The sequence below is a fragment of the Neodiprion pinetum genome, chromosome 5 (assembly GCF_021155775.2).
Source record: "Neodiprion pinetum isolate iyNeoPine1 chromosome 5, iyNeoPine1.2, whole genome shotgun sequence".
In the NCBI taxonomy this organism is placed as follows: domain Eukaryota; kingdom Metazoa; phylum Arthropoda; class Insecta; order Hymenoptera; family Diprionidae; genus Neodiprion; species Neodiprion pinetum.
This window is the reverse complement of record NC_060236.1, coordinates 22,195,434-22,217,847: the sequence shown is the minus strand read 5'-3', so window position 1 is coordinate 22,217,847 and position 22,414 is coordinate 22,195,434. Positions and strand designations below refer to the sequence as shown.

General features: G+C 39.5%; 1 protein-coding gene across 3 annotated transcripts; it reads right to left on the bottom strand.

Annotated features, from left to right (window-relative positions):
• Positions 1 to 1,422: 1,422 nt before the first annotated feature.
• Positions 1,423 to 21,501, bottom strand: pps (protein partner of snf). 3 transcript variants are annotated; one of them, XM_046625785.1, is made up of 19 exons: positions 21,218 to 21,501; positions 20,542 to 20,722; positions 20,159 to 20,434; positions 19,428 to 19,705; positions 19,146 to 19,320; positions 18,648 to 18,947; positions 17,079 to 17,792; positions 16,276 to 16,716; positions 15,773 to 15,859; positions 15,421 to 15,545; positions 14,746 to 15,143; positions 14,272 to 14,498; positions 13,654 to 14,148; positions 13,105 to 13,253; positions 11,597 to 12,939; positions 10,016 to 10,505; positions 7,044 to 7,531; positions 5,566 to 6,049; positions 1,423 to 4,979 (listed from the first exon to the last, which is right to left on the bottom strand). In XM_046625785.1, exons 2-19 carry the CDS (start codon positions 20,660 to 20,662, stop codon positions 3,903 to 3,905), a joined length of 7,668 nt encoding a protein of 2,555 aa, XP_046481741.1. In that variant the 5' UTR covers positions 20,663 to 20,722; positions 21,218 to 21,501; the 3' UTR covers positions 1,423 to 3,902. The 3 variants fall into 3 exon arrangements, with proteins under 3 accessions (XP_046481741.1, XP_046481742.1, XP_046481743.1); XM_046625786.1 differs by having other exon boundaries at positions 19,194 to 19,320; XM_046625787.1 differs by lacking the exon at positions 15,773 to 15,859.
• Between the last annotated feature and the right edge of the window lie 913 nt (positions 21,502 to 22,414).

Here is a 22,414-nt window from a genome sequence, read left to right as displayed (position 1 = left end):
TTTATTTCGTATTTCCTTAATTACTACATATTTTCTTGGTGTCGATGGATAGCATTATATAGTATACTGTAATCGTGTAGTAAATAAACTCATATTCTATTCGTGTAGTGTACTTTATGATGAATCCATAATATGTTTGTATGATCATTTGATACAAATCTGTAATTGTACAAATAGATCACACTGTTTAAGTTTGACCTGCAACAGGATGTATGTCTGATAGTTTTGCTTTACACATCGAAATAATAGTTTTATCGTGGTAAGTCAAGTATCGTATCCTTGTTAGCTAAGATTAAAATCTACAAATTGTTTCTAGACTGCAATTCACGACCCTTTTCGTTAGCAAAATTATGTCGACCTAGTATGTGCAAATCTTAATACCAGCGTGTATCACAATAAACTAAACTTTTGGCGTCAGTTAAATGAGATTTAGAATTTAATTAGAATAGTCCATTATCAGATAACATCAAATTCGTAATCGTTATTAATCGTGTCTCTCCTTTTCACTTTTACTGATCGGTTTTACCAAATATTTTCCGCTCAACTTCTTCAAACTACATCACCTAAGTGTGCATCGCGTGTTTCGTTTAACGTGCTTTTTGACGGCAACACACTACACGTAACATCATCTTGGGTGGCCTATAAGCCCGAGCACAAGAGCGAGCCCATCTTCCTCTGTTGCACTTGCGCTAATTTGTTCCAATTAGTTCCGCCAATAGAAGTAGCACTTACTTCGCATCTGTTATTCTGGTACCGCACCATCACTGACCACCGCCAAGCTGGTTCATTCGTACGATAGTAAAATGTCCATGTTGATCAAGCAGAAAACTGACACAAGAGAGCAGGAGACCCTGAAATTTTAATTTCTGTAAACTTTTGGATGAGAATTTTGGTATTAGATATAATAAACATGTTATATAGGAGAGGTTGTGTCGTCTTGCGTTAAGTTATGTTTAACCAGAATTTAAAAATTAAACTGTATCGTTTTCCACTCTCTTGTTCTTATTCACATCCTCATTAATAACATGGTAAAAGCAAAGATTGTTCGATCGAAAATCACCACGTCATTGATTCGTCTCGTTTATCGGAGGTTTGCAATCAATTTCTTCCTAAGTCGAGCAATCGCGGTAAAAGACTCATAATAATCAATCGACAAAAATTAATTATGAGATACAGATTCTCTACCTAGGATATTACGTTTGGTATAATTTGAATAGAAAAAACGTCTAGCGACAAACGTTTTTTCATAAAAATTTTCTTTTTTTTTAGCATTTTCCATTTTCTTTTTTTATAATTACATGTATGTCACTATACATACATGATAGATTACCAATTTCTAAGGTAACCACCATGTGTGTAATCATAATGGTTGTTTTATTGATACGAGTTATAAGATTTAAAAATCGTCTTCCTGACCATGCCTCTGTTGAAAACATTTATTGAAATTTGACTTACTCATTTATTAAATTTCTCATATAATACTTATACATATATTCGTACATTTTAATGATAGCTCATTACATTTTCTCCATACCACATATCTATACACTATATTGTATACTAAACTCTCTTGTATCATCATGTAAATTTAGTATCATATTCATATTTAATTATGTTACGTATTTACCTATCAATTTTTCATTTACTAGTAACTGGCATTCACACTGGTGCTTTTAGCACACTTTAGCTGGTAGTAAAAACAAGAATAATAATAGTAATAATAATCAAACACCTACAAAGTTGTGTGTAAGGAACAGGCGGTAGGGTGAAGGTAGTTAAAAAGAAATAAAAAAAAAAGAAATAAAAAATCGTTAAACAATATAATTACATAAAATTGTTTTTTTTCTTCAACGTCTCGTTGTCGTTTTTTTTTCTTGTTTTCTCTTTCATTTGCATATTCAAATATATCAAGTGTCATCCGATTTGTTTACAATATAAATTTTTGTTTGTTCAACAGTTTCGTTTTGTAATCATTTATTTTTTATACTCAATTTCATTTTCATATTCTAAATCTTCTTTGTACAGCCACGATAAAGAAGATGATAACATTATAGATACACCTAAATTTTAAAAAATCTCCACTTATTTTTTCCTCTCTATCTTGACTCAAAGTGCAATATACCCGCGTATCGATATATGTATAGTAATGTGATATTATCAATCCGTACCAATTTTACATTTTCATTATAATTATTATCATTAGATATTATTTACACACAACTGACATAGCGTACGTACATACATACATACATACATACATACATACATACATACATACTTACATTCTTATAATTATCATGTTTTTCTATAGTGATAAGAAAGAGTCGTAATATGCAGCCAGCTAAGTATCCGTTAATGTCTGTAAGGTAATCATGTCTCAAATACCTTATACTTAGAGTTTACCACAAGAGTAATATTTTTATCCATTTCCATTCGCTCCATTTTATTTATCGTTATTTCAGATATAATTTTTATCATCATTTTTTTAATCTTTTTCTTCTACTTTCCTTCTATTTATTTGTATTTTATTTATCACTTATCATGTACGAAAACTGGTATGCAAAAATATTAATAATAATAATAATAAAATAGCGTAAAACAATAATAAAACGACAAGTAGACAAGAAAAAGGAAAAAAAAATTTATCGTTACTTTACACCGTTATCACTATTATTATAACGTTTATTACTTATAGTATATGTATAATATTCGATATCAGTTTTTTTCTCTTCTAGTCATCATATTTACAGCACACGTGTTTTGTTTACTACACTCTTACTTTCTTTTTTGTTACCACACCTTTCGCTCTTTTTAATCTGGAACCTCTATCTATAGATACACCTACATTAGTATGCTATATCATAAGTTTAACGAACTATCGTCAACGACTTAATGAATGAAATTATAAAACAATGAAATTGTCTAATCAATTAAGTTGGTTATTGAATTAATTGATTAATTAATTCGCAAGCAGCTCAATAGCCGCACTTTTCACCTTCGTCTTTAAGCTTTGGTATTTACAAGAATGATAACAAAAACCTGACACCAAAAAAAGACGCCAGTTCGCTTTCCAATATTTTTCACGTTTTTACTTATTTTCATCCCCGCGTTTAACTCTCCATATTTTCATCAAGTGATTTCATTTTACATTTCGCAAACTTTTTCTATTTATTAGTAATTTGTATACAATCGCTAATAGTTATGGTTATTATCAATAGTATTGTTTTTTTTGATTTTGTACCATTTTCGCTTTTTTATTTATTTCCGTAACAATTCTGCGGCGATAGGTATCAAATAATCACGTATCGGGTTGAAATATTTATTTCTTCATTTTGTAAATCCGATTAAAGTAAAGAGAGAGAAATCAGTGCGCACACAGAGTTAAAACCGAGAAAAAGTACAACAGAAACGAAAGTGAAACAAGGAAAATGAAAAACTGCAAAGTGAAGACAAAGAAAAATCGTGAAAAACATCCTGAGCGACTTTACGGTCGTATAAAAAAAGGAAACAGACAAGCAAAAAAAGAAAAAAGTAATTACTTTATATCACATCAGTATAATGATTATAACGAGAATAATAATAATAATAATAATAATTATTATTATTATCATCATCATTACAACACTACATTAGTAATAAAAAGTATCACGTGCGCGCGCGCGTGTGTGTGTGTGTGTAAGAAAAATAACCGGTATTTGAAAATTGTCAAAGATTCACCACCCATTTATCGCAGAATCGATGTGTCCAATTTATATCCCGAACACGGTTCATCCGATGTAGCATTAAAAATTCTTGGATAATGTTCGTTCATTGTGAACGACGTAAAGGAAAAATAACACAATGGGCATGCAAGCAGCTCATAACCGCACTGCGAACAATCCGTTGCTAGATCGATGTATGGATTATTTATCGCCTGGTCCTTGACCCCACCTGGACTTAGTCCTCGGGGTCTTTGACGAGGCAGCTGGTGAAGCAGATCGCGATATCGTCGCCTCTTCGCCGACCTTGCGTTTAACGCTCAGAACGACGCCACTTTTAGGCAAAAATTTCCCACTTTTGCTTTTCGACGCGACGGCTTCTTCTACGAATAATCCGGTACTGCTAATCGGCGTCGGCGTGACTGCTGGGAAACCGAGGGAAAAGTCCTCGTCCTCGAGGCCGGGTGGCTTGGGCTGATCGAAGGTCAGGTTCTTCCTCGGAGTGGTAGAAGCGGTGCCGGAATCCGGTTTCAGCGAGGCCGGAGGCGAAGCTTCGGGGCTGAAACTTGTCGTCGAGCTCCGTTGCTGCTGGTGGGGATTCATCGGTGATGGTAAGGGAATGTGAGGTTGAGGCTGCGAGGAAGGCGGTGGGACTTGAAGCTTTGTCGTCATCGTCGTGGTCGTTGTCATGGTCAAGGAGGACAAGGAGGACGATGAAGAGGAGGAAGATGTCGACGATATCGACGACGACGACGAGGGACTGGAGTTAGAATTTGAGGCCCCAGCCGCGGCCGCAGCTTCCGCAACCGCCGCGAGCTCCGCAACGGCCGCAAGTTCCTCCTCGGCCTTTTTTATCAGGTCGAGATCACTGAGCGAACCAAGAGTGCTTTTGCTCTCCTTTTTACGCTCCTCTAGCTGCGATTCGAAGAACGATGCACCAGAAGATGTCCCGAGTCCCATTCCACTTATCTGATTCATGCCTTTGCTGTATGCGTTTGGCACGTATTTCTCAGGCTTTTGATACGCCACCGCGTTCACCGAGGTCAGAAAAGTTGCGCTTGGCTTCGACGGCAGGTAAGGATCGACCTTGGTTATCTCTTGCCGCTTGACGTTGGCCAAGATCTCCTGCAGGTTAGCGGGAATCGTTATGTTCGAAACCTTGTCCAGGATCGGTTGGGATATTTTGGAAAGTCCCGGAGGTGGCGGGGTGAACGATCGAGTGTCAGTCGGACTGTAAGCCTCCTCCGAATCGTTGAGACACGGTGGATCGAGGCCGAGACCCTAAAACAAGAGAATTGTATTAATTACTTGAAGAAAACAATTTTTAATATGACATACAACTTTTGTTATAGATTTTCTGTATTTTCACATCAGACACTCAAAAATACAAATACAAAAGCTACAGGCGTTTAAGTTTCACTGTGGCATCGCTATTTGGTAATCGAAAACTGGAAACAAGGCTCGCAACTTTCAAAATTTAAGAACAGTTTATAGCTAAATTTGAATGGAACCCTCAAAATATGCAATGAAAAAAAGCGTGAAAACCGTGCTCATTCAGGACACTTGAATGAAAAACAGTTTGTACAGTCGAAAATCGATACTGTTTTAGAAATTTCAAGCAATTCATTTTTAAGCCGAAGCGATATTTTCAGAAATATTACAAAGATTGGAAGTTTTCAACTCCGGAAACGCAGAAGAAACGGAATAAAAGCTGTGTTTAAACGAAACTTTCAGTTCCAGAATGTTCGAATTTAATGAAAACTATGAACTCGATATAATGATGATAATGTTCAAAAACTTAATCGGTACAAGCTTTAGGACAAAATCGAAAAAAGAACGTCTGCAAAAAAGCGATAATAATCCTTACTGGTAAAGTCGCGGCAGCATCGCATAGAAAGGACGAACTGATACTCTGTATCTGTTGTTTCTGTTCTTCGATCTGTCTATTAAGTTCATCCATCTTCCTCTGGAGTTCGTTGGAATTTTTGGACGGCACAGCGAGCGCCTGTAGACTAGTAACAGCGGCCAAATCATTGGACAGAGCGACGCTGCGCTGATGAGATTTGGCAATGTCATCCAAAGCAGAGACGGAGGTTCCGAACCGTCCGGAATCGTCATCCTGATCGATGTCCTCATCCATCTGGCCAGGACTGTAAGGCTCATCACCGTCATCAGGATCAGGAATGTCGTCGGCGAGCTGAATTTTGGCGGAGAGCTCCGGGACGATTTTCGCCATCTTTGCACTGTCTACTTTCGAAGTTCGGGACATTCCGACATGGGCCTTGTTCAGGGTTTCCAGAGTGAGCTGCGTCACAACGTTCTGCTTGTCCAGAGCTGGCAACGGCGAGGACCTTTAAAAATAGAAAGAAGAGTGAGGTTTTTCTCGTAAACAAAACTGAGCATTGAATTACTGAAAAGTTACAATGAAGTGACTCGACTGAATAGTATTTTAGCTCTTCAATTACAGTGAAAAATTTCTTTTTCTTGTTTCGTTATTGACTGATCAGTGGTCAATGATAAAGAAGCTTAAAGAAGCGCATTGTTCATATATTTCCTACATGGATGACAATTTTGTTTTTCAAGAAAACTGCTATTTCTGTACAGATTCAATTTTAGTATTTCAAACAGTGCGTTAAATACGATTTGTATTTTTAGTCTCTTTTTAGGAGTGATTTTTGTCACTCAATACATCAAAGCTCATCACGCACTTCTCATTCAGATTGGTTGGATTTGTATAATTCAAGTTTATTTTCCCTAAAAAGCACCTTGATTCGTTTACAAAAAAACGAATGCATTTATTTTCAGTTATCATATTTATATAGTAATATAACGTGCATATTATTTTGGGATTACTTGGTTTGGATTTTGAATGATTGAATAAATAAGTTTTAAAAAAGTATGAGTATTAAGATTATGCAAGAATAGAAATAACTACAGATTGCGTTATACTTCAACCTAGTTACAATACTTCTGTTATTGCTGAGATCGATCAAATGCCCAAGACAATACTTAAACATATAATACCGAGAAATCATAAAATGAGTAGTCTATTGTCTCTTGATTCAAAACACAAATTATAAATATAAGACTGTGTGTAAACAAAAAATTTATCTTTGTTTGAATTATAATTGTGATGAAAAACGACTTGGATCTGAATAAGTGAGGTATAGCGAGAAAAGTGACTAGGTATTTACCAGGTGTAGGAAATACGAAATAGGATATAAATAGGAAATTTATCTTCCTTTCGATTGAAACTTGGCCAAAGTGACTATTTGGCGAAAAAAGCTGACAAGAAGCGAATTCGAACTGAAAAAACGAGTCGTAGAGATCAAAGCGCCTATTTACCATCCCTGCTTGTCGCCGAGTGAGCCGGAGGCGGGCTGTGTGAGTAGAATTGTTGGCGAAGCGGTAGAAGGAGGTGTTGAAACGGCGGTTTCTGGCGGATCAAGGATCGGCGGTGTGTAGCTGCGCCCGATTTCAGTTTCCTTGCGGATCATTTTCGGCGGCACAATGCCGCTCATCGGAGTCATCGTCCGTTTCCGCTTGTTCCGCACGATTATACCAAGCAAAAGATGCGGCCGGTTCTCCTCAAAACCCGGACCATCCAGCGGTAACAAAACCCGCGGAACGACACTCTGGCTCGAGAAAGGCATTATGTAGAAGTCCTTGATGTTCTTTGACACATTGCCGACAACGCCGAGACGGCTCCGGCTGTTCAGGTAGCTGTAGAGAGTTATGTAAGGGATTTTCTCCTCATCGTTTGCCGCCGTCAGTCGGATCACGAGGATCTCCTTTGAACCCGTTCGTTTCATCTTCGATATGTAGTCCCAGACCTGAGGAGACAGTAGTTGAACGAATCGACCATTGCAAAGATTGTAAAACAATTGATATATCAATTCGAACAGAGTGATTAAAGACGTATCAAAAAGATTTAGAAAGAAAAAACCTCAGTTTGAATTGTGTAAATGTTGAGGAACACGAATGAAGCAACGTCTCTATTAAGTCACATGAGTGATTCTGAGCAAATTTTGATCACCATAAGCTAAGGTGTCAACAGTTTCAGAAAAAGGTTTTACAATTAGAAAATTCAAAATGCTTAAGCTTTGATGGTTTTTATACAATTATAAAGTTTTTGGGCTCATTTTGTTTAGTATTGAGATTTCTAGAGAACATTTTGAACAAAATTTTACAAATAATGTATATTAATTCATATAATAGTATCTGCTAATATTATAACACACTTAGTTGAAATATATAAAATTAATCTAAAAGTATCATAAACTCAATAACTTGGTTCTCAACATCTATTATATTTTTGTTATTTTTGTATGGATTTTTCTTATACATTCATTAGCTAGTCTACCTACGCATGCTATTCTAATTTCATATGTAAAAGGAATTTAGAGTCCGTAAAATTTATGAGTAAATAAATAAATAAATAAATAAATAATTAAATAAATAAATTAGGCTTCAGGAAAAATATCGGAACTAAAAATGCGATAGCACAACTAATAGGCACAATTTACACAAACATTAACGATTCTAAACCCACAATAGCTGCTTTCCTGGACTTGGCAAAAGCATTTGATACGATTAATCATCAAATATTTGTTGCAAAACTTGAATCAGAGGAACTGCCAATAGCCTCATTCAAGTTACCTAACTAATCGCGAGCAAATCGTCAGAACAAATGATATACCAAGTAATGTCAGCATGGTAACAACTGGGGTCCCTCAAGGAACTATACTTGGTCCTTTATTATTTATTATCTACATAAGTGATATTTTACAAATTATTCCGAGTACTAACGTAGTGGCCTATGCCGATGATACCGTCGTAATATCCTCAGATAACACATGGGAGGAAGTAAAAAATTTGCTTTCTTCCAATCGAATGAAGTCGGCAATCTGGTTACCTAATAATGTAATCTCGTTGAACATTAGCAAAACAGTTTTTATGACTTTTGGAATATATAGAGACAGTGTCCCTTGTAACATCGAAATTGAGATAGATAATTTGCCTGTAAATAGATCTGCATCATTTGCATATCTAGGTATAATCATTAATTAACTGTCATCTAAGATGGGAGTATCATATCAATTCAATCATAATGAAAACTAGAGATCTTCTATTTATCTTTCATAAACTAGTGAAAATACTTGACCCTAAAACTAGGCTAACAATTTATTATGCGCTATTCCATAGCGTGGCTTTGTATGGCATACGTTACCTAGGGCGGAGCTTATGCAAACGTTATAGGACCTTTCCAAAAACTGCAGGATAAGCTCCTAAAAATAGTGCTGAGCAACCATAATGTTAAAAGATCCGTGTGTTTCAAAGATTCCTATATTTTACAATCACCATTACATTATTATACAAGTTTTAAAATCTAACCTTGATATCTATAGCTCTAACACTAGATACAAAACACTACTCCTCCCTAACATCAAAAAGGAAGTCCATTATAGAAGCAGTCTCATGACTGCTATGATGTACTTCAATAAATTGGATTATAATCTTAAATCCTGGAACCACAAAAAAATACTACAAAAAGGAAGTTGAGAAACTGTCTAGTCGAACTGAAGTAATTATTTTACCACCTAAATCTATTAAACCTTTTATTTCTTCTTTTATCTTTATTCTCCATTTTAATTTCATCTATTATGTAGTAACCTAATTTTGTGAAAATCTCTTTCCCACGCTGGTCCTATGTACAGGTGTTTTGCACCTCTATAGGGTATAAATATTGATTATTATCTTATGTTCAAATTTGTACTACCTGGAAAATAAATAAATAAATAAACAAATAGCTGTCCCCCACAGTAGATAAAAATAGATTTGTGTAAGTAGGGCACCATGTTCATCAACAGTTAAAATTACACTAGAATGTAAGATTTCATGAATATTTTACGAGCAATTTGTAAGGATCTGTTTAGTAAGCAATATGCATCTGAAAATACTAGAATGGTATCAAAAATATCTGAGCGTTTAAGTATTTCGAACGTTCTAGCTGTAGCACCTTATCTCAAATTGTTGATACCTCAGCATCTGTCATTCGAAGTCTTTCAAATTCATTTCTATTACACAGTAAGGATGTTGTTTCGTTCGTGTACATTGGCACCAATAACGCAGCTTTAGATTTTTCAAACGATGTTTCCCCTTTTCTTAACTTTCAATTTAAACGATGCTCAAGCCATTTATCCACGAATATAAAAACAAAATTCCTCAAGTATTCCATGGTTTTCAGATTCTCTCAGGCAATAGACACCCTGGTCAATGTAATAAAACAGAACCATATATGTATCATCGCTACAAACCGTCTCGTGACTGATGCGACCGACGACGTCAACGGTGTCAGGCAAATCCTCGGTAAGGTCGCGTGCTTGTCCGCTGACTTCCTGAGCAGTGATGAAGAACTTGGCAACATCAACCATGTTGACGAAGCCTCGCCAGACAGTCTGCAGGATGGGTTCAGGATCTCGGGTTTCAGCCCGCCGCTGTTGTTCCTCAATCTTCGACTCCGCAGCTTGCATTGTCTCTTCTTCGTCCTTTTCCCTTTCCAACTCCTCGTTGAAGTCTGGCGTTTTTATCGTCACCGTCGAGCTTGGCTCTCGATCCGAAACATCAGACTCGTTGCCGTCCATTGTGTTGTTCGTTGTCGTTTCATCTTCTATGTGACGCCACAGTCTGTCCTCAATTGGCACTGTTTTTTCTTGCGCCACTGGACTTGGCTCCTTTCGAGACTCTAACTCCTCCTTTTTTCGATCATCCTCCTTCTTTGTTACACTGTCCTTCGAGTTGTAGTCCCTAAAAGAAAGTTTTTCAGTTTTTTTTTCGTAGTATGCTAAAGAAGTGGAAACTCGATTCAGAGCTGTATCAAACACGTAGTCTAGTCGAGCAGCTGTAACGATATAAATATAATATAACGAAGGTTTGAAAGTGCGACTAAAGTTGATCTACTTGAATTTAGTTAGTAGTTTAGTAGAATAATAGCACAAAATTGATGACTTTGAAGAATACACTTATCGAATCATTTCGACAATGGAAAACCGCATGGTTTGAACGATTTTAATGAACTGGGACTAATTTGTTCGTAACTGAAATCTCTACAAATCTGTAAAATTAGATTTTAGATAGTAACAACAACAACGGTGAAATAAGATATCGGTGGAATATTTTTATCAAGGTATTGATTTGCTATTTGACATTTCTGAAGATCTCACTAACAATGTTTTTCTGGTCGACTATGAAGCCAAATAGAAAACTTTGCTGATTTTTAGAGAATTCACTTACGATCAAAATGAGGACTTGTGTATCAAAATTGTTCAAGCGATGATACTTTTTCATTGTAGAAATGGTCTAGTACTGGGATCTCTTTAAAGTCACAAATTCTTGTGTTATTGCTAGTGAAATTATGGTTTTCTTTTCAATTTTCCGTTCTAACGGAATGTTGTTTTAATTGAATTCCACTCAACAAAGTTCAGCTGCACTTTCAAATTCTGGTCATATGATATTCCTGTTCTTACAGCGCTTTGAATTCTTGCAAGCTCGTTGAATATTTGATTTTACAATATTGCATCCTGATTTTGATTGTAATCAACAAGTGGCAGTATTGAATTGACCAATGAACAAAAAAATACCTGTTCCAGTGCAATCACAATAAAAAAACGAAAAACAAAACACAATTCTTCAAGCGAAGATTATTTAAAAATAATAAGAATATCAATTATCTCAAGATTCACGGAGGACTATGCCATACAACTTTCAAAAACCAATGTTCGAGTGACAACCATCGCGTTATACGAGTTTCGAAGAAAATAAAAATCCCATCACCCGACTTGCCTACCTTGCATTAAACAAAACAGTGGAATAATACGAAAGTACAACAATATAAGTACCTGTGTCTCCCTCTGCTTCGATTTCTAGTACTGCTGCTTCTGCGACTTTTCTTGTGCTTGTCCTTGTCTTTCTCCTTAATTTTCTCCCGCTCCCTCTCCTTGTCACGTTCTCTGTCTCTGTCCCTTTCCCTTTCTCTTTCCTTCTCCTTTTCACGTTCCTTGTCTCTTTTGGCATCCTTGGGTCTTGTGGACCTTCTATCTCGTTCCTTGCTCTTCTCCCTCGTCTTGCTCCTACTGTCCGAATCCCTACTGCGATGTCGTCTACCTCGACTGCGACTCCTCTCGTGTTTCCCCTTCTCCCTCTCCTTTTCCTTTTTCTTCTCCCCAACATGCGACGTTGCCTTCTTTGCCTCATGCTTCACCTTTGACTTGCCTTCACCCTCTTTTGCTTTCTCCTCGTCACTGGCTGTTGATGAAGTAATACCATCTCCACTGTTCAGTGCGGTTACAATGTCCTGGACCGGCGTCTTCGGATCTACGCGCTCAACGCCTCCATCATTCTCTATGATCAGCTCGCCCTTGTGCGTCTTGACGACGATGGACTTGGCTTGCGCCATCAGATCGAGTTCGTTTTTCTTAATCATCTCAAGCTGGTGCTTCGTCTCCTTTTCTCTCCACTCGGCGAGCTCCTGACTCGCCATCTCGTCAGGACTGAGTCGCACCACTGCATCAGGCGCCAGCGATCGATTTGCGATCTTCCTGAAGAGTGTCAGGTTCTTGGTGTCTTTGATGTTGAAGACGAGACTGCGGTACTTCGCCTTGTACTTGGCGCCCGTGTCCCGGAAGAATTTATACATCTCAAGCTCGATATTCAGTGCCAGTTCTGTTATTTCATCTTCGGCGAGTCGCAAGTCCTCCGTCTCCTTTATCCTGCTCGATAATAGCTCTGCCAGCGTCTTCCTGATGTTCAGTCTGATCGGCTCAGTCTCTGGTCGCTTCACCACTGTTGCTTGGAGCTTCGGCTGCTGCTGAGATGAAGTCGATGCCTTGGCCTCTGCTTTTTTTACTGCAGGCTGCTTCGCCGTTGACGTCGTAGTTGCCTGACTTTTGATCGGTTGCTGCTGCTGACCTATTTGCTTCGGTGACGAAACTTGCTTCGAAGCTATCTGTGTCGGATTTCTCAACGTCTGTGTCAGCAGCGTCTGTCGAGCCTGAACAACCTGTGGCTTCGACTGCGCCGACGGACTAGAAAGCTGCGAGTTCCCTCCGCTCGATACTATTGTCACTTTTTTACTGTTGCTTGCCGTGAGGACCGTCTGCTTCGAACCTGCCACCTTCGCATAAACCATCTTCGCCTGACCTTGAACTTGACCCTTAGTTAATAGATGCTGGTTCATTTTCGTCTGAAAGATTTATTGACCAGTGATCAGTTTTAGGTTTAGCGTTTCAACTTTGAGCGAATCCAAAAAAAAAAAAATGTATTATGCCTGAAAATAGACCTGCTTTGGCGATGGCAAGGTTTAGATTTGAGTATCAGCGAATCATCGTCAGACGAATTGAATACTCACAATTTTTCCACTCAGTCCAGGCGTTGATATAGCCGTCACTGTCTTTCCACCAATTTGAAGCGCGTTCAGATTATTAGGTCGCACCACTTCGTATGTAGGATTCTCTTTGAGCCACGTCTTTAGGTTCGATGTCGTCGGTGCATCCGCGCCTTTCATACACAGAAAATAAAAGATAGAAGCATGTGAGGACAAGTTGAACAATTTCATTCCATTACAGATACAATTGATAAAATATCCTAAAATAAAGCTTCGGGCATTACGTGAAAAACGTGATTAATCAGGCTGCTCTTGATGGACCAGCCTAAGAACTTCCCGTTTGAGCTAATAAAACATCATATGCAAAGTTTAGACTTTTTTACTTTGGTATTCGAATGACTCAAAAACTACTAGATCTTTCAAGTTGAAAATTTAGTCAGTTCTGAGCTAAGAAGATATGCGTTGATTAAAACCAAAATTGTCTTTCAGTTTTGACCAATTAACAGAAGACGACACCACCAATTTAGTGTACTGAACTTCTTGCGATTTTCATATAGTCACATCATCTCTTACCAGTCAAAACCTTCCCAGATCTCCTTTCGAAGACGATGACCCTTGCGTCAGGTTTGCTCCTGATATTTTCTTGTGTCATTGACTTAACTGCAGATTTGGGATGCGGCAAAGCAGTCTGAGGCGGTTTGTCCTTTGTCAAAGATTCCTGCGCATGTGTCAAAATGCAGGCATCCGAACAGTAAATGCTAGAGTTCCTGGCCTCCTTCTTGCAGACAACACACTGTGTCACTCCGGAGATGTTGGCATTTGGGATGACCGTCGAGGCACCGATGCAGGCCAGCGAACTCGCGGAGCTCGTCAATGAAGCCGTAGCTGCGTGGACGGGGGACGAGACACTCTGTGGAAGATCTGCAGGCGAGGTAGCTACTGTCAAATCTGAGGAGTTCTTTCGCCCCTTAGGCGATTGCTCGGAAAGCATCTCCTTGGTATCATCAGACTTTTTCTTTGCACAGTTGGGACAGACCCATTCAATGCCCTTTTCCTCCATTTGTTGACCTGAAAGACAAGCTCGAAATAACTTTGCGAACGTGGACTGGTTTCCAGGTTTAAAGTTCTGGTCACTTTCGATAGGTGAATTGAACTTGTTTTGCAAAGAAGTTCGGTACATTCAAATCTTACCCATTGCCTTGCTGACGTGAACGCATTTTCCATGGAACCAATCCTCACAGACGTCGCAGCATATCATGAAACGATTGTTGTGCGGTCTCTTACAGATGCACCAAAGCCTGTCGGGGTCGTCTTCAGAGTCCGAATTCTCGTTGTCTTCGTCATCCTCGTCCATTTCAGACTCGACCTCGTCTCTACTCTGCTGGAAAGGCACTTCTTGAGGCGGAAGAGAAAATTTGCTAGAAAAGCGAAAGGTGAATAAGAAAAATTTGTCGACGTAATTAGAAAATTTGATGGAAAACCAGAAATTGGTTGAAAACTTGTTGAAAAAGAGAACAATAAATAACAAAAATTTGATGAAATAGTAAAGAATAAATCACAAAAATTCGCTGGAAAAGATAATGAATCAAAGAACGTGACGATCCAAGTAATTCAACTTATCAAAATCCTCGATACATTGAAAAAAGGAGCTTTTAAGCCACTCACATTGTCTTCTCGCTTTTCTTTACAGCTTCGACTTTCTTCTGCATAGGTGTTGGTGTAGCTGCCGCAATAACGTTTTCGCTCTTCGCCTGAAGTCGCTTGCTTCTGGTGGCAGGGGCCTCAATCGGTGGTAAAGTAATAACGCGACCTCCGCGAACGATTTGAACAGGCTCTTTGTCATCACGGACAATTTTGTTCTTGTTGCTTGTTACGTCGCTCGATAATATGGCAGGTCGCGTTGCGCCTGCTGGAGAAGAAGTACCAGATCTGACAGGCGATGCTGTTTGGTGTCGATTCTGCTCCTGCTGTTCTCCACTGGTCGTTTCTGACAGTGGAACAAACGATGCTGTTGTCGGTAAAAGCCCCTCTGTCACCGGCAAAGCCTGATCGACCAGAGTCGCCTTCAGAAATACGAAAGAAAATTAATAAAGCAAGAAAGGTAGGTTAGTAATAATGACAATAATGAGAGTATAGAAAAAAAACTAAGAAATAAATTGGTACAAATAAATTGCGTTTTAGAGCACGGAAACTGGTTTTTTGATTTGGTACTGAGTTATGACTCATTGATCCCGATGAAAGGAATTTTGGAGGTTCTTCTTTAATAACTATCTTCACGATTAGAGAAGAAATTGAATGATCATATTCTTATTAAATTAGTTTGTTTTACTTCAGACTTACGTGATCTGCCAAATCAACTCCTAACGCTTCCTGAAGAAGCAGAGCCTCTGCCAATAATTCCTCTTCGTGTTTACTTGCCTCCATTTCAAGTGTTGCCAGCAAATGTTCTTCACCTTCGATTCCACCTGAAATTAGTTGAAAAAAAAAAAAAACCGCAAAAGAATAACTGTAGAGGACGTTAAGAAAAAATGCAGTGCTTCATCAAGTGATTTTAAAATTATATACACAAAATAACGAGTAAGTAAATACATGGCGAGTCAAGGAAGAACAAAGATCAGATGATTAAACAAAAATGATAAAAATAAAAGAAATATAAGATGAAAGAGAAAGAAAAAAGAATACCAACACTTACTGGATTTGGATACAATTGTTTTGGGAACAAGGTGATGCTGTTCTACGGATGCTGACGATACTTCGGTATTCCGAGCTGTGTGCGAAGCTAATGAAACAATAACGACGATAACGGTAATAATAACCACAACAAAAACAGTCTTACAGGAATTTTCCTTTTAATTTGGTAACTTTATTTTTCATTATGGTGAATAAAAAAAAAACGAACAGAGAAATAAAAATTCCCCCTAGTACCACACCTAATTATGCACAGCAGTGATCATGCAGAAAACAATGTCATTTTAGTGTGAAGTGAAATTTGCAGTACTGTAAAAAGATTAGAGAGCATTAGATAGAGAGAAGATTTGTTACTCACGCGAAATGCAAAGTAAAGGAATCAAGAATTGATGAACGTGATTATCAAATAATTAATACTGTTTAAAGAATTGCGTTAGAAAACCAAAATGAGCTGACAGTAGAATTTACATAATGGGAAAAATGAAAATCAGTTTGCCGTGCTCTCACCGGTGTCCAAAGAAGGCTGAAGATCTTCGACGAGCGGAGCTTTGACCTCAGTTTTCTCATCCTCTCGAGGAGTTGCATCGGCCTGGTTTTCGCTTAGCAATTTCATTTGATTGTCTTCTTCGTTACTCTGCTCCATCTTATCCGCCTCAGTCGCATTAGCCGGTGTCGAAATCATCGCTGTTGAGCTCGCTGGAATTGAATGGACGGTAGAAGCTGCAACTGTCAGGTTTGTGGACGTTCCTGAACTCGCAGAGACGACAATTGCAGTTGCAGGTGCAGTCTTTTGCATGGAACTCATTGTAGCAATGGCTTCAGGAGTTTTTGGCTCCCCACCTGAGCCGACCCGCCGAATTATGTCTGGAGTCGAGAACAGCGCCGGACCCAAAGCGTCCACAAAATGTGAAGGCGACTTTCTGTGCTCCCGTTTTTGGTGTTTTTTAGCTGCTCAGAAAAAAAAAGCCAAAGCGGGAAAGTGAGTGGGTGGATTTTTGAACTTGGAGTGATAAATCCAATGCTTTTCGATGGGTTTTAGAGCTTTGTTGGAGTAGAATATGCAATTTCAGATAATTTAGGACACTTCCTAAGCCTGAATAACAAAAATATACCAGGAATATTCAAGAAATGAATACGAGAACATTTTCATGTCTAAATACGATATATCAAAGTTTTGTAGTAGTTTAAAATTCTTTTAGAACGGAATACGCGATTTTAGAGAATTTAGGAAACTTCCAAGACCTGTATAATACGATTACATGAAAATCCCTGAACAATTAAGTGCAAAAAACCTAGGAATAACTACAAACCGTCGGGTGTTTTCGGTTCTGGAAGTTTGACAGGCTCTGCCTCCACTTTTGGCGCGACGTCTGCAAGAACCTCGAGTTTTTTCTTCTCCTTCTTGGCCTCAGGCGTCTTGACCTTGGCAACAGACGCTGTGTTTTGCACAACAGTGATTTTTTGCACTGTTTGTTGCTGCTGCTGTGTCAGTTGTGGGATCTGTTGTGTCTGCAGCGTCGACAGTTGCGGCTGTTGTTGCATGGGTTGTACAGGCTGGACACTGACCTTGCTCTGGATGGTTGTGGCTGTTGGAGCTGTGGGGGCAGCGACCTTGGTGACGAGCTGCTGTGGTGTTTTCATCTCTTTGCCAAGAGGCAGTTTGGAGTTGACTTGGCTAAGGAGATTGGCCGCTGGTTTCGATACGACTAGGGACTTCCTCATGCCGAGGTTCTTCAGCTCGCTCGCCTTCATCATGACCTGTTTTTGTACGAATATCACCTTCTGATTGTTCCGCATTTGGCCCGGCTTCGTCAGTATCATGTCGCCCTTTATTGTATTCGCGTTTATTAAATTTGCTTTCACTTGATTTGTTGTAACGAGCTGTTTCTCTGACGCTGTAGGCTCCACCTCTGCTGCGGCAGGCTGAGGGGTTGCAATGAGAGGAACCGGTGGCTCCTCCTTCTTCTTCGCTCCCATCGTTTTTATACCCTTTTTCGGCTTGCCGGGGCTCAGCAATTTTTCCTCTATGGAAAATGAGATGAAACGTTACTTAATATCTTGTAATAAAATTTTTATGGCACTTTAGTTAATGATTTCAAGCTATCGATTCATGTTGACGAATTTCAATCGGATGCGATGCTTTAATAAGGGTATATAGGATGAAAATGTGTGTGAACTTTGGGAATTATTGAATCGTCAACCGATTATAGGATCCAATTGAGGTTTGTTTTACTCAAAAGTATGTAAATCCAACTTTGTTCATTTTTTTTTATACTGCAATAAATTGCCTGGAAGTATTGTTATGGACAATTTCGTCAAACACTTTTCCCGCGATGAATCTTTTACTGTCTCCACAATATCTTGAAAATGGCTAGACCGATTTACTTCAAACTGAGAGACAGTATTCATAGATAATCTATCCCCTTCGTCTCGATTGGAAATTTTTTATTTAAACATGGTGAGCATTTGAAAATGAAACCGGATTTTTCAGCTAAAATCTACAGCTTCTTTTATTGACTCATTAAAAAAAAGTGCAATTGAAGAAAAATTGCGTTTGTCACACAGAGGATAAACTATTCAAGAATTCTGTTTACAAATTTGAAGTAAATTGGTCGAGCCGTTTTCAAGATATCGTGGGCACCGCAAAATTTTTGATCAGGCCAAATGGGTGATGCATTATTCTCAATAACAGTGCTTCTTTCAATCGATTTTGATATAAAAAAAAAAAAGATATGTCAACGAATTTGGACCTACATATTTCGGACAAAGATACCCCAATCGACTTGAATTACCAGTCTTTGAAATATAAAGCCCCAAAGTTTACCTGCTTTTTACTATTCAACACTTTGTCCTTATATTGATAAAGCGGCGAAACTCACCGACTTTGTCCTCCTTCTCAGGACTCTTCATCGCATCAACAGCCGCCGCCATCTCCATATCAAGCCTCCGCACCTGTTCCATATCCATGAGCTTGTTGCTACCTCTGCGTCTAGTTGCGGCAAGGCTTCCACCTCTAGTGGTAAGACCCTTGCGACCTCCTCGAGCCCTGACACCACCTCTGCGTGGTCCCCGAGGCCCAAAATCCGAGTCATCGTCAGACGGTGGTTCGGATTCCGAAGATTCTGAAGATGAGGACGGCAGAACATCATCCGCAGCTTCCGGCATCGCCGCAGCAGTGACTGAATCATTAAAAATAGGAGTGTAATGTAGCGGAATTTGAAAGGTGGGAATTCGCTGTTCATCGTCGATGAGAAAAAGGTTTGTGATGATGCATTTGGTGGATGATAGGCTGGGTGATGAACGATGAAGAGGAGTGCCAAAATTCGAATAAGCAAAAGATCAATAAACAAACAAAAATCAATCACGTGAACTCTTACTGCGGACATCGTTCATATTCAGAGGCTTAATGAGCGGCACTAGGGCACCTTTATTCACTCCCTGCTGGAGAACGCTGATCGTGTTTCGAGCCGTGCCGCTACCAATTCCTTTCGGGGTCTGTGGAGTCGGTCCTAATGGTCTTCCATCTCGCCGAGGCCTGCCTGGACCCCTAACCTGTTTACAAAGTCAATCAATTGAAAAAAAGTTGCAATCGCTAATCAAACTTGATCATCTTCAATTTCTTGACAAGACAGATTCGATAAAATATAATCTCTACTCACAGGTCTGGTTAGTTTCGATTTCCCCACTGCTGCTGACAAGGCTTGAGAACCGCTTAGCGTAGGAGAGGAAAGGGAGATGGGTGGAGGAATCGACGCAGGGATCGAGGACGAGGAGGAAGAGGACAAGGTGTACGGAGCATCATTAATTTCGGGCGATTCTGCAATAGGTAATGGATCACTAGGTTTTGGATCTGAGGGTGACTTTCGGCTGGTGTAACAGTGATCCAGCTGTATACTGTACTTCAGTGAATTCTGCTCTTCTTCTACGGACAACATGTCTGTACAAGACACAATGTTGCATGCAAAAAAGAACAAACAATATACACTTTTTGTTATACAATTTGAGGCAAATAAGTGGGAAATCATTTGTGCTAAGCGATGATAGAATCTTTGGATAAAAGTTCAGATTTCTAGTTGTTTTTAGTCTGATTTAGTATAAACAAGTTTTTGTTACTCTTTTCATTTTCACAATTCATGGCAAATGAATGAGGATTTGACAAAATGAAAGTCGACAAGGCAATTGTCATCTTAGTTTGTAAACAGCTCTTTAAATGAAGCACTACGAACTATCAAAATTCATATACTTATAGACCTGATGGTGCTGAAGAAAAGCAGTTCTTCGTCTCATTGCATAAGTGTTTCAATTTCTGAGTAAGGAGTTGCGGTATTCAGGTCGAAAATGTGCAATCTCATAAGGCGTTAGGAGAAAATAAGAATCGACGCAAACTTACCGAGCATGGCTGTTACGTTTTCTCCTAATATTTGCTTGGCCTCTTCACTCTGCAATGCGGTTTCGAGCCTTTCCAGCTGCTCGGGATCCATCTCCATGAAGGGATCAACCAGCCCACCAACTCCAGTGTCGGTACACCCAGGCGTAGTGCCTGAGGCAGCTCCTTCGGGTGGTGCATAAGCTGGTGGATCGACGGTCAATGTGATGTCACCATTTTCAGCATCCGCTTCTCCTTGACCTAGCCGCACAACGCTCACATTCGCATTGGATTGATTAACTGAAAGACACCAATAAAGAGAAAGTTGTTGAGATGCGGAGGACAAATTGAACAATTTCATAAATTATCCTGAAAATGTTGTATACGATGTAAAGTTAACGACTTACTTATTATGTTCTGCAGTGTTTCATGATCGACGGAAATGGTTCCGTCGTCGTTGACAACAATTACAAGTGTGTCATCTTTCTTTGATTTTTCCTTCGATTCAAGTATGAACGAGCTGGACATCTTGCGTCTATCTTATCGACGCGATTCGAGAACTCGCGCTCGTTTTTGCTCTGTTGTTCGCTGAAACGGAAGGGATGATTGTTTGATTAGAAAACCATGCGCCCAATCAGTTTCAGCGCCCAGACGTGAAAGCCCTGATAAGAGGTTTCCTAAGTGTTCGTGTACCCTTTGTTTGGTATTTGTTTGTAAATTGTTTACAAAACATGGCGGGCAAAGGGGGGGGGGGGGGGGGGGGGGCGAGGTTTTCAGGGTCTAGCAGAGAGGCGGGATTTGGTTTCTGCTTGTGGAATCGAGCCGGGAATTTGCGGGCAGTATGTCGCGATTAGGAGATGGTGAGCCGTCTACGTATAAATAAACAGACGGCACGAGGAGAACGAGGATTGGTTACGGCCATCTTGTTTCGTCGAATGCTGATTGTGGACGCGGGACGCGAAAACCGATTCGGAGGCGAGGCAAAATCGTGATTCAGAAGCGCCGTCGTGTCGAGGAAATGCGAAGAATGAGAAGAAAGAGACTCGGCATTGAGCCGCCGCAACGAGGTTTCGAATTACTCACCCGTCGAGCGCGACTCCAACGGAGAAACGCAACCGCTCAACGACGCCCCGTCGATCCTGGAATCGCTATTCAGGCCGTTTTCGTCAGATATACATCAAGTCCACCGTGATTGCGGTGCTTCGCGGGGTCCAGTTTTACCCACCGCTTATTTATTATCGCTTTGTTTCAACGTTTTTCTCTCGCTTGTCTTTCTATTTTCAGCGTAACCACATCGCAGCGCTCTAAATTAACACGACGGTGGCTCGCTTGCGCCGCCTGCTGGTCATTTTACCGATCCAAGCGCATTTCCCGCCGCGCATTGCGCGCCTTCTTTCAATCATTGACTGTAGGATTCGAGTAGACGGGTTCCTAATAAAACTGCGGTGAATCTGTCGATTCGTTCAATTTTTCCACTGATCTCTTCGGTTGATAATGAAAGCAAACTGCTGCTACATTCATCGACTCGTCGTTCACCCCCTGTTATGAATCATGACCGTAGAGACGTCATTGGATAAATCACGACTATGACGTCGAGAATAATACTCACAATCAGCCACATCTAATTCAAACTTAAATTCAAATATACTACGCGACGAAAAATGCTGAAAAAAATTATATTCGCGATGCAGTACATTGTCTCTACCTGTTGTAACTCTCACAATCAATCATAAATACTATTAACTGTACGTATATGTATATGTAATATATACGTTGTGTAGCCTTCAGATTTTAGCTAGGTGACCAGGTTACAGGCATTTGTTCTGTTAACAAATATAAATCTGTCCGGAGCAATTCGATATTTCAAACACTCATGCACGTCTGGACCGTTATTCTATAACCGTTTATGATCGTTTCACGTGTGATGGAACCGACTTTCCGTTTAAAGTTGTTCTCTGATTAGTCTAGTTACGTCTATGACGCTTCGTCACCGAGTACCACCGTGAAAGGATTTCATGTGTCAGAGTCCAGTCTCTACTAAAGGTCTACCTTTGGAACATCCTCTTCGGAGGAATAGTCGTACAGGAGAAAAAGAAGAAGGATCTCCTACGGCGTGCACTCAATTATAAATTATAAATTTATAGATACTCACGTTCTCAAACCATTCTGTTTCTATGAACATTAGTACGTTAGCCCCATTCAATTACTGATGAACCTAGCTAAAATAAATCTCAGTTGCTACACATAAAAATTACACTGAAAAATGAATCTCTGAAGTCA

Coding starts and splice junctions, on each gene's coding strand:
- pps (XM_046625785.1), bottom strand. CDS start 20,662: ATGTCCAGCTCGTTCATACTTGAATCGAAGGAAAAATCAAAGAAAGAT. Junction 14,499..14,745: donor AAGAAAAGCGAGAAGACAAT/GTGAGTGGCTTA, acceptor TCGCTTTTCTAG/CAAATTTTCTCTTCCGCCTC. Junction 4,980..5,565: donor ATGCTGCCGCGACTTTACCA/GTAAGGATTATT, acceptor CTCTTGTTTTAG/GGTCTCGGCCTCGATCCACC.